The sequence below is a fragment of the Propithecus coquereli genome, unplaced genomic scaffold (assembly GCF_000956105.1).
Source record: "Propithecus coquereli isolate 6110/MARCELLA unplaced genomic scaffold, Pcoq_1.0 Scaffold63, whole genome shotgun sequence".
Taxonomy (NCBI): domain Eukaryota; kingdom Metazoa; phylum Chordata; class Mammalia; order Primates; family Indriidae; genus Propithecus; species Propithecus coquereli.
The window spans coordinates 3176672-3189235 of NW_012152285.1; the positions used below are offsets into that span (position 1 = coordinate 3176672).

General features: G+C 38.6%; 1 protein-coding gene across 2 annotated transcripts in view; it reads left to right on the forward strand.

Annotated features, from left to right (window-relative positions):
* The first annotated feature begins 717 nt into the window (after positions 1–717).
* The window catches only part of MINPP1 (multiple inositol-polyphosphate phosphatase 1), a 37713-nt gene continuing 25866 nt past the window's right edge, over positions 718–12564 (forward strand). Inside the window, exons 1-3 of one of the 2 annotated variants that reach the window (XM_012659769.1) lie at positions 718–1444; positions 4254–4451; positions 10239–10336. In XM_012659769.1, the coding sequence (XP_012515223.1) occupies positions 808–1444; positions 4254–4451; positions 10239–10336 (933 nt within the window). In that variant the 5' untranslated portion in view covers positions 718–807. The remainder of the gene's footprint in view (positions 1445–4253; positions 4452–10238; positions 10337–12564) is intronic. The other variant, XM_012659770.1, reaches the window with a different exon arrangement.

Sequence of the window (12564 nt, forward strand, 5' to 3'; positions counted from 1 at the left end):
CCAGGACCCAATACGCCCAAGTTATCAAGATTCCTATGTCTCTACTCTCTAAGTCTTTGGAATCAACAAACACAGAACATTTAGTGTGCTGTCCCACTGATGCCGCTGTTAGTTCTCGTAGTACAGGTCAAGACTGTACCAAAGACTCAGAACTTAAATGCCTGCAGAACTAACCTTCTTTTCAGGTTCCTTTCTTTGTTGTATACTGCTTATTTTCTAGCTCTAAAAGGAAAAAATAACCGCTTCAAGAGGCGTCTTGTACCAAGGCCCAGCGATTTGGATTTTCAACCACCGTCTCAGGTGGATTTTAAGCAGATGTTCAGAGACTACGCTCTGAAAAACACAATAGAACGGAGTAAAGGTGGTGATAAGAGAGTCATGTGTTAAAACAAGTTCTGTTTTGGCAGGCTGGGAGGCTATGGCTTAGCCTGGGATTCATTCACACCCAAGACAACCAATAAAAACGGGGAGTCTTCGCGTCAATCCCTGAGGCACCGGCTAAGAGGAAACTCGCCCACGCTCCGAGCCAGCCGACGCCGGCTCCACCTAAGCCGTGGCTGTCCCAACCTCCTCAGGGTTTTCCACCCGCTCCACTTGAGCCACAGGTCCACAAGGATCCTCGAAGCTTTCTGCCAGCACTCGCGAGCCTTAGCCAGCCGCCACGACTGCTCCCCTCTCTGCGCAGACGAGGTACGGCTCACCCCTCAACATCGGCCGGAAGCTCCTTTCGGGCCCGCCCCCTGTCCCCGGACCCGGAAGTAGGGCGTCAGCAGCTGGCGTGTCGCCCTCCGCGGGCCGAAGCCCACCATGCTCCGCGGACCCCGCCACCTCCTCTGGGCCTCCGTACCACCCGCCGCGGCCCTGGCTGCGGCGCTGCTATCGTCGCTTGTGCGCTGCTCTCTCCTAGAGCCGAGGGACCCAGTGGCCACGGTGCTCAGCCCCTACTTCGGCACCAAGACTCGCTATGAGGATGTCAACCCCGGACTACTGTCGGGCCGGGAGGCTCCGTGGCGGGACCCGGAGCTGCTGGAGGGGGCCTGCACCCCGGTGCAGCTGGTCGCCCTCATTCGCCACGGCACCCGCTACCCTACGGCCAAACAGATCCGAAAGCTGAGGCAGTTGCATGGGCTGCTGCAGGCTCGCGGGCCCGGGGATGACGCGGTTGGTAGTGCCGGCAGCCGCGACCTGGGTGCCGCGCTGGCCGACTGGCCTTTGTGGTACGCGGACTGGATGGACGGGCAACTAGTGGAGAAGGGACGGCAGGATATGCGACAGCTGGCTTTGCGTCTGGCCTCGCTCTTCCCAACCCTCTTCAGCCAGGAGAACTATGGCCGCCTGCAGCTCATCACTAGCTCCAAGCACCGCTGCGTGGATAGCGGCGCTGCCTTCCTGCAGGGGCTGTGGCAGCACTACCACCCTGGGTTGCCGCCGCCCGACGTCGAAGGTGACGGTCCAGGCCGCCGGGCCAGTGCCCTGCCTCGGTTCTCCTCCCTTCCCTAAATCCTCCCCCGCCTCTCCCAGACCCTGGATTTCCCCCACCCCAGCTTCTCACTTTTCCTCTGTTCCTAATCCTTCATCCCGCAGGCTGCGTCCTGCCTGGGCACGCGATCTTCCGGACCTGGCTCTTTCTCTTCCCACATACATAGGTTCATTTATTCATTCATCAGGTATAAATTGAGCACCTTCTACATACTGCATGTTGTAGTACACATTGGGGGTCCAACAGAAAGAAGACAGACGAGGTCTTTCCCGCACTTTTTGATCTAACATTTCTAAATTGAATTGCCTTTGAGTGCCAACCCATCCCATCCCCCTTCCCTGACAGCTAGCTGTACAATTGGGCGCACTTTTTAAAAAATGGAATCTAGAACTTTCTTTCTCAGGCTTTGCTTCTGGTACTAGTTGGGGTTTTTTTTTAATTTATCAACCTTTTCAGGAGACGGTTCTGGACCTACACCCTGTTTTAGAAAGCTGCTCTGAAGTCTTCTGTATGCCCTGCTTTTTTTCTTGTTTTGTTCTTGTAATTTACTATAGCGTTCCCCTCATTATAGCTGTGGTTCATGGTCACACATAATACCTTACTCATTTATTCCCTTAATTACACGTTTTCAAAATTTGAGAGGTCATCTAGTCAGGCCCTTTTATTTCACAGGTGAAGAAGCTGAGCCCAAGAGTATGTCTCCTTAATTGCCTTTCTCTAGTTTGAAAACTAGAGTAAGGCCCAGAATCCAGGTCTTCTGTTTTCCCAAAATGGATTTTCCTTTAGAAAATGTTTTAATGTCACAGATAATGATAGCAAACACTTAATGCCTATTATGTGCCAGACATGCCTCAAATTTATTTTACTAAATCCTTACAACCACTCTCTGAGTTGTTAGTATTTTCCTTCTGTCTCTCAGATGAGGAAATTGCGACATGAAAACACTAAATAATTTTCCCATTTTCACACGGTAGTTATGGACCCAGGAAATCTGATTCAGAGCTTACTCTTGAACATTATACCATACAGCTAACATTTGTCCAGTAACATACTGTTAAGAATAAAAACGTAATATTTTTGTGCCACAGAGATGAACAGGTGTTAATAGTTTCTTGATCACGCTTAAGGTCAGACCTGAAATGTGGAACATCATTTAGCTTCAAAGCCCAAGTGAAAAACAAATTAGAAGTAGACTGGTTTGTCCTTTCTCCTGTAGCAGTTGAACAGTTAAACCATCTGCAAGGAATTTCTCCACTGACTTTGGTCATGTTATTGTGGGTAACTTGTTTGGCTGACTTGTGTTTAGTTACTTGTGGAATTGTGCTTTTTGATTATAGCTATACTTTTTTCATTAACATGGGTGAAAATTCCCCATAAATCTGTTAAATTAACTGAATCTTGAAAGTAGAACATACTTTAACATAGCATAATGTATATGTAGTGACCTCCTGGAATGAATGAATTTTTGTCTTCAGATGGCATTGTGAATATTGGCATTTGTCTCAGAATAAAAAGGCAGGGATCAAATACTGTGGTTCAGAATAAGCCCACCTCTCACCATTTTCAGTCTCAGAGATTAAACCCTTTTCCTCGCCTCTTATTATACGTAGACAATTGTTTTGCTGGTTATGTACATCTGGTCTTTTGAGAGCATCTACTGAATTAAATTTTGTATTTTTGTAGAAACAGAACAATGCCTTTGTTTCTGTTTAAACAGCGATAATTAGGTAGTAAGAAGGATGAAATGTCAAGATTCACATGGGAAATCATATTTTGAGGGCACAGAAAAAGATGACAAAGTTCTCTTATTTTTCTAGTCAAGATATTTTGCTGAGAACTGTAATCCAATTTGCAATTAAAGTGGGCAGAATTATCCATTTCAAGGGATACACTTATATGTATTGTTTCACACACATATCCAAAGTAAAATGGTGTAACTATATTCAGTTTTCTCTTGTGTACAAAAATGATACACTTGGTGTTCTTTTCATTGTAAATTATTGGAAATGATGATTGAGATGTGTATTTTGAATATGACTGAAAAAAAGGCACTCCAGTAATTGAAGCATGAATATGAATGCTTTTCCAATACATATTTGTTGCCAGATTGGGAAAGTAATGTAACTTATTCTAAAGGGAAAGTTATCACAAGATAAACCAAATCAGAAGCACCTAACACAATGAAGCACAGTACAGCTGAAGCATTAATGCATTTTGTGCTGTTGTCAGTAGTTTTTGTCCAAAGTAGGGTCTTTTGTAAAATAACACAGGGTTGGGAAAGTTAATTGAGAAAATACTCTATTTAGACTTTGGCTTAGAGTGGAAACACATTTCAATCTGTTGAATTCTCTCTCACCCTGTAATTGGAAACTTTGCTTATTTTTAGCTTGCTTTCAAAAGTTTTCTGTGCCTGATAGAAACAGTACTTAGGTAGCATAGTTGCTCACTTTTTATGACATTCCTTCAGAAGTCTCCTTATTGGTTCTAATTTTTGTTTTCTTTAGGAAATCATTCATTTCAATTACCTTTGTTGTGTAGTATCGCTCTAACACGTTATTTTTGATGTGCTTTGTTTCTTTGGTTTTTTCTAGCGTATTCTCTCACACATTACAATCATTACAAAATTTTACTCGTGTCTTTGCTGATCAGTACGTGCTTATTTCAGACATAGAGATAATAGAATGTTAGTGTTCATTTTTCCCACTTAAAACATTTTCAATAATTTGAAATTGTCATTTATGTCAATGATTTATGTATGTAATTTTTTTTTCAGATATGGAGTGTGGCCCTCCAAAGATTAATGATAAACTAATGAGATTCTTTGATCACTGTGAGAAGTTTTTAGCTGAAGTGGAAAGGAATGCTACAGCTCTTTATCATGTGGAAGCCTTCAAAACTGGACCAGAAATGCGGAACATTTTACAAAAAGTTGCGGCTACTTTGAAAGTACCAGTAAATGATTTAAATGCAGGTAATATACTTGTTACTTTTATTTGAACTTCTGGTTTAAATAATTTTGAATTGTGGAAACAAAAAATAAGGAAAACAATTTTTTCTTTTGAAAGTCCCACAATTGAATTTACATTAAGAAAATAATATGTTCTAAGTCAAGAAAATTGTATACCTCACGCTTTAAATTTTTAGATTCATATTCTTGAGTGGTATATAAATTAATGTACAAGATTCTTGCTATGTTCTGGCATAGTGTATAAGGCAGAGTATATAAAGCCTCAATTCTAAGCATTATTTATAAAACAAAAATCTTTTCAGGATTTCCTCTTCATAAAGTGATACAAATGGGAGAATCATATAAATTCTTTAGCTTTTAAAGCAGTTCAAAAGTGCATATTAATGTGAAGGGAATAAGTTTTACAAAGTCAAAAAAAATAATATGAATTTTGAGTCTTTTATACGTAGAGAGGCTGAGAAAATGAGCATTTATGTCTGTCTTAATGTATTACAGTGGGTGGGTTAACTGCAGTTTATCAATTTATCATCTAAACTGGGATGCTTTTGAGTATGAAAGAGGACACTTTTTAAATTAAATTTAATTTTATTGGTTGATTGATCTATAGAGACAGTGTCTCCCTTTGTTTCCCCAGCTAGAGTTCAGTGGCATCATCATAGCTCACTACAACCTCAAACTCCTGGGCTTGAGTGCAATCTTCCTACCTCAGCCTACTGAGTAGCTGGAACTATAGGCACATGCTACAGTACTGGGGTAATTTTATTTTTTGTAGAGATGGGGTCTTGATATGTTGCTCAGGCTGGTCTCAAACTCCAGGCCTCAAGCAGTCCTCCCACCTTAGACTCCCAAGTTGCTGGAATTACAGGTGTGAGCCACTGGCCCAACAGAGAACACTATTAGTAATTATGCTGGGAAAACAGGTGGAAAACCAGGGCACATAGTCAGCTAGCAATGGGGAATTAAGAAAATAAAATTTTTTTTTCCTGTTTTCTATGAATTTGTAATCCATAGGGCAGATGTTGACAAAGCTACATGCAAAGATTGTGGATTTCATTATATTGTGAATTAATTTCCAAAAGACTGAAACTAGATGTTGGGGGGGAAAAGTGAAAGTAGAGTAGAATCTATCAATCATGGAACCTGGATGCTTTTTAAGGTTCAAAAAACAAACAAACTTAGACTAGCATTTGAAATTGAATCTTTTTTTCTTCATAAACTGGCTATACATTGGAGTCACCTATGGAGCATTAAAAATTATTTATTTAATTGGGAAATAATTTAAACATGTAGATAAGAGTAAAAGCAAATATAATGAACATCCGTATACCCACAATGTGACTTTACCAAATTTTAATATTATGTTTCACTTAGTTGCTTTAGATAAATTGAGGTCTGTTGGTCCTATTCCTGGATCTTATTTTTCCCTTTTTCTCACCAGAGTTAACCATTGTCATAAATTGAGCATTTAAATCATCCCTTGCCAATTTTTATACACAAATGGGATATTGTTTTGCAGATTTTTAAGCTTTTAAGAATATTAAAGTGTATGTCAGTCTGAACTTAGATTTTATGCAACTTTGCATTTTTGATTTAATGTTTATAATTCTAGTCCTACATTTTAAACTTATATATTGTATAACTATGATATTATTCTGTTGGTGGGCATTTAGGTTGTTGAAGAAGGATTTTTAAGAACTGTTTTTGATCTCTGAATGGTTAAAGATTGTTTGTGTTTTACTAATGGGGTAACTGAGAGCAACTTTTTTTTTTTTTTTGAGGCTCTGTTGCCCCAACCGGAGTGTGGTATCATCATTGTAGCTCACTGCAACCTCAGACTTCTGGGCTCAGGCAATCCTTCTGCCTCAGCCTCCCTAGTAGCTGGGACCTAGTAGTCCCCTATAGGGACTCACCACCACGCCCAGCTAATTTTTTTATTTTTTGTAGAGATGGGGTCTCGCTGTTGGTCAGACTGGTCTCAAACTCCTGAGCTCAAGCGATCCTCCTCCCTCAGCCTCCCAGTGAGAGCAACTTCTTTTTGGAGGCAATATAAACATTTTATGCTATGCTAAACATAGCATAAAAACATGGATTCTGGAATTGGACCCTTTGTATTTGAATCTTGACTCTATTATCCTATTGAATAACTGATTTGTGCCACAGTTTCCCTCTCTGTAAAATGGGTACAGGAATTATACCTGGCCTCAGGATTATTGCAAAGATTATATGAGACTAGTTCATACATAGCATTTACTACAGTGGCACAATAACTGCTTGGTATATACTTTTGCTATTTAAATACCTTTTTTTTTGAAAGTAGAAGGTGAGGCTATGTGTATCTTTTGTAATTTATTTTTACTGAACAATATAGCTGCCTTACATACAGATCTGTCTCATTCTTTTAAATTCTGTGTTATTTCATATGATACATGATTTGATTTCTAGGTCAATGCTAGTTAAAACTTATTTAACCCATCATTGAATTTATTTTACTGCTATAAAAGGCTATAGCTAATACAGTGTAAATTCTTTTTATAGGAGACCATTTTCCCATTGAAATTTTTCTTGGTTTTTAATTCTTTTAGTCTGTTTTTTGCACTTGAAAGTTTATAAGATAGGTGAAACTAGGTGAATTGCTGGGTTAACAAGCATGATGATTTTACATCTTGACATATATTTCCAAATTGTTGTCTAAGATATAGAGAACAATTATATTGACATTATATGAGAATGTTCATTTGCCCATATATCATCCAACACTGGATATTATTAGTCATTTTAATCTTTGCCAATTTGATTAGTGAAAAATGATATCATGGCCAGATGTGGCGTGGTGGCTCACACCTGTAATCTCAGCATTCCGGGAGGCTGAAGTGGGAGGATCGCTTGAGGTTAGGAGTTCAAGACCAACCTGAGCAAGAGTGAGACCCCATTTCTACTAAAAATAGAAAAATTAGCTGGGTGTCATGGTGTGTGCCTGTAATCCTAGCTACTCAGGAGGCTGAAGCAGGAGACTTGCTTGAGCCCAGGAGTTTGAGGTTGCTGTGAGCTAGGCTGATGCCACGGCACTCTAGCTCAGGTGACAGAGTGAGACTCCATATCAAAAAAAAAAAAAAAAAATGATATCTGGCTTTAATTTGCATTTCTTTGATTACTTTTGAAGTGAACATCTTTTTATGTGTTAGACATTTGCATATCTTCTGAGAGTTGCCTCTATAACCTTGTCCGTTTTCTGTTGGTTATTTTTGTTTTTCTTATTGATCATAGTTACCCTTTATTGTGGCTATATTAAATATATCTGTGAATTCTGCCTCTTGTTGCTTATCTTTTAGGTTTATGGTACAGAAGTTTACATCTTTTAAATAGCCATATCTCTGTCTTCATTATGGCTTCTGTGAGTTGCATTTTGCCTAGGAATCCCCTCTTACCCCTAGATTATTATATTTTCCTATTGTTTTATTTTCTTTTTTTCATGTTTAAATCTCTGATCCACTTGAGTCTCACTGTGTTGCCCAGGCTAGAGTGCCGTGGTGTCAGCCTAGCTCACAGCAACCTCAGACTCCTGCCAAGCGATCCTCCTGCCTCAGCCTCCCGAGTAGCTGGGACTACAGGCATGTGCCACCATGCCCGGCTAATTTTTTCTATATATATTTTTAGCTGTCCAGTTAATTTCTTTCTATTTTTGGTAGACACGGGGTCTTGCTCTTGCTCAGGCTGGTCTCGAACTCCTGAGCTCAAATGATCCGCCCGCCTCGGCCTCACAGAGTGCTAGGATTACAGGTGTGAGCCACCGCGCCTGGCCCACTTGAAATATTTTTGAGGTTCCAAAGAAGATTGACCAAAAGTCAGAAGGGTTATAATAGATGGATCAGAGATGATATGTCTAACCTCCTTACTTTTTTTTTTTTTTTTTTGGAAGGTACAGCATCTCACTCTGTCACCCAGACTGGAGTGCAGTGGCCCCATCATTGCTCACTGTAACCTTGAACTCTTAGACTCAAGTGATCCTCCCACTTCAGCTTCCTGAGTACCTAGGATTACAGGCGTACTGCACCGTACCCAGCTAGCATTTTTATTTTTTGTAGAAATGTGGTCTTGCTGTGTTGCCCAAGCTGGCCTTGAACTCTTAGCCTCAAGTGATGATCCTCCCACCTCATCCTCCCAAAGTGCTGGAATTATAGGCGTGAACCACTGTGCCTGGCCCTAACCTCCTTGTTTTGTAGGCAGGGAAATTGAGACCTAGAGAGTCTAGAGGGCCTTGCCCAGGATTATTAGTGGCAGAGTCAGGTCTCTTAGCCTCAGGCTTTGCCTCATGCTTTTTCTTGGTATACTTCAAAGAGTTTTTTGGTGAATTTTTTTTTTTTTTTCCAGAAAGCTCCTTTCAACTTAAAGAATACAGCATTTGGGCTGAGTTTCATAGTTTCTGAATTAGAACTTTGAGTGTAAATAAGCCAGGTCCTTTCATCAAACATACATAATACTTACAAGCCACTACATTATATTAGGTATTGGGATTATAAAAGCTCTTCTGTACATAAATAAAGTTTTTGAATGACTTTTACGTGTATTCCCAATGAGATATATTTTTGTACTATGTGCTGCCTTAGGGGAATTCTTTAAACTCAGAATTAGTGTGAAATGCATGTAACATGAAGTAAATTTTGGTCCCATTTTCATTTTGGAAAGAGGGAAGGCAATAAGGTAAAGAAAAATCAAAGCAATGGAGGCAACTCCTGCAGTTGATCGATCTCTACCCACCCCCGTTCCCTCTCCCTCTCTCCCTCCCTCCCCCTCCCTCCACCATCTTCCTCCCTCCCCCTCTCTCCCCCTCTTCCCCCCCTTCCTCTCTCCCTCTCCCCCTTTCTCCTCTCTCTCTCTCACACACATATACATATTAAATATCACATACTTTCCATTGACTAGAGAACAGCAGTATTTTTATTTGCTACTGATGAAGACTACCTTTTGTAGCCCAAGTACTCATTCCCTTATTCCTTCTCCTCAATGCCCCTGTGTATCTAAAAGTAATGCAATCAGTGAATTAGCAGCATAAAAATCTCAAATAACCTGTTCTGAAGTCCACTTCTTAAATCACTTGAGCAGCTAAATTTGAAAAACAAATATTGTCACCAACTTTTCTTTTCTTCATTAGTATGTGATTTTTTTCCTCTTTGTTCATTTCCTTGGCTGTTTCACCTTTCTCCTTCCCCTGAGTTACTCTGCTCTTTCTTCCTTCTCTATCTTCTACAGTCTTCTCTCCCCTTTTATATCTTCCTCTCTGTACTTGCTATTGCTTGTTAGTTATAAATTGTATAGTTTAAATAACTGTTCAATGAATGTACCTTGTTATTCTTAATTTTCATATTAGGTCTAAAACCTTTATAACTAGCTCCCTTCCTCCAACCCTCTAAAATTAATAATCAAGTTATGTTTTATATAGCAAGTCCTTGAGTTAAACTTTTTATTGGGTTTGCTAGGCAAATGTACTCTTAACAAATAATTACTTTTAAAAGCAGAAAAAAGTTGCCATTTACAGAGTTTCTTAATTTTATTGTACTGAAATCTACACCTCCTCATGGTTTCTTCCTGATAGTTGTGGTTCTGCTCTTTTAGATTGTACAGAGCAAGTCTTAATTCTTTGATAGCTAGGAAGAAACTATTGTTTTCGCCAAACCAAACATATCCAAGTTTCTTAAGCTGTGCCACACATGGCTTTCTACAGATATTTATTTAGCCTTTGAGAAATTGCAGAAAATAATGACCCACAAAGTTTTACCTTTTCTTTTTTTCCAGATTTAATTCAGGTAGCTTTTTTCACCTGTTCATTTGACTTGGCAATTAAAGATATTAAATCTCCTTGGTGTGATGTTTTTGACATAGATGATGCAAAGGTAAGTATTACTATTTGCTGCTTTTGTTTGTTTGTTTGTTTGTTTGTTTGTTTTTAATTACTTGAAGCAGCTTTTCAGAAAATAAGCAGAGTTATGGAACATAAACTGTCTCGTGACTAAGTCCTAATTTTCCTTAAATAGAGATTAAATGTTCAAATAGGTCCCACCTACTTGTAAATAGTTTGGGTTCATAAAACTCTGGAAATATTTTTCCCATGATGATTTGATTTCTAGGTCCACTGAGTTAAAAACTTATTTAACCTATCATCAGATTTTATTGCTGGAAGGGGTTGTAGAGCTGGTATGATCCAAATTTTTATAGGAAGCCAAACTCAGAGAAGATAAATGATTTTCCAAAGACCTAGTAACTATTTTATAACAGTTTTCATGAGAATTTGAGTTCTGTGTTCTACCTGGTGGTGGTAGTAATTTGTCTACAATTCCTGTCTGCCTACTTAATTTCCTTTTTTTTCTCTTCATTCATAAAGCTCTGACTTTTAGACTCTAGAAAAAGAAGGAACGACAGACTTGTGGTAACATTAAGGGAGATAAATTCTGGTCAGTTCTGGGGTGTGGAGGCAGAGGGGTGGGGTAGGAGAGTGTTGTTTTCTTAAGCATTGTCAGTTATGGATCATTCAGGATTATGCACTTCTGAAACCTTGTTATCCCTTGTGTACATATAAAACCATTGTAAAGTCAAAATTGTAAGCTGAACTGCCATAAGTCAGGGACCGCCTATGTAGGGTATGGTAGTGCACAAAGGAGAAAATTGATTTAGTAGCATCAGACAAATCTTTACAAAAGAAATACCACATGAACTAGATAAGTTTCTATATGATAGTTTTTTTACAGGTTTGTATAAATCTTCTGTAATAAGTGCATCTAGATTATGTATGTCTTCTGAGGTCAGTTTTGGTATTTAATATTCTCCTATAAAAGTTATCTATGTCATCCAGATTTGCAGATTTATTTGCAGAGTTTAGCAAACTTACCTCTTATAATTAAAAAAATTTTCCTTTTTGTCTGAAATTTTTCCCATTATTATTATTATTTGTGTATTTTTGCTTTCATTGCAGTAGTTTATTTATTTTATTTTTTCCCCAATAAACAGTTTAGCTTTATCTGTTTTTGAACTTAATATGATGGAATCATCCATTAAGTATTTTTTTTGTACCCAGCTCTTATTCAACATTATGTTTTTAAGATTTATTCATAATGCTGCAGGTACCTGTAATTTTTATTTTCATTGCTTTATAGTATTCCATTATATGAATATTTAATAATTCATCATTATCTTCTTGGCAGACATTTGGTTTGTTTTCATTTGGGGGCTATTAAGAACATTGTTGCCATGAACATTCTTGTATATTTCAACTGGGACACATGCACACATTTCTGAAGTTGTATGTCTGTGGTAGAATTGCCTGGTCATAGGATATGTATTTCAAATTTACTAGATAATGCCAAACTATTTTTGGATCTGTTGCAGCTTATGTGTCTGTATTCTTTTTTATATCTTTTTTTCTACTTTTGGCTTTCTTGTAAAGAAAAATTATTTTCTTAAGTCTTTGGAATTTGTGATACTATGTATCTTTGTTTTATTGCAGTTTTCATCTGCTCCATAGCAGAATTTCTTGGGTGAATGTTCTTTTCTGGCAGATTACTGCCTTATTTTTTTTTTTTAATTTTTATTTCAGTATATTACAGGGGTAGAAACATTTTGGTTACATGAATTACTTTTGTACAGTTTGAGTCAAAGTTTAAGTGTGTCCATCACCCAAATAGTTTGCAGCGTACCACTTAGGTGTGAATTTACCCATCCTCCTTCCCACCCGACCTGCTTGATTTCTGTTGAATTTTACTAGTGTATGTACATGAGTGTTAATCATTTACTTCCAATTTAATAGTGAGAATATGTGGTGTTTGTTTTTCCATTCTTGCCATACTTCGCTTAGGGGGATGGCCTCCAATTCCATTCAGGTTGTTACAAAAGTATTATTATTAGTTCACCATTTTTTTTATGGTTGAGTAATACTCCATGGTATGCATATACTACATTTTATTAATCCACTCATGTATTGATGGGCACTTGGGCTGTTTTCCACATCTTTACGATTGTGAATTGTGCTGCTACAGACACTTGAGTGCAAGTGTCTTTTTTTATAAAATGCCTTTTTTTCCTTTGGGTAAATACCCAGTAGTGGAATTGCTGGATCAAATGGTTGGTC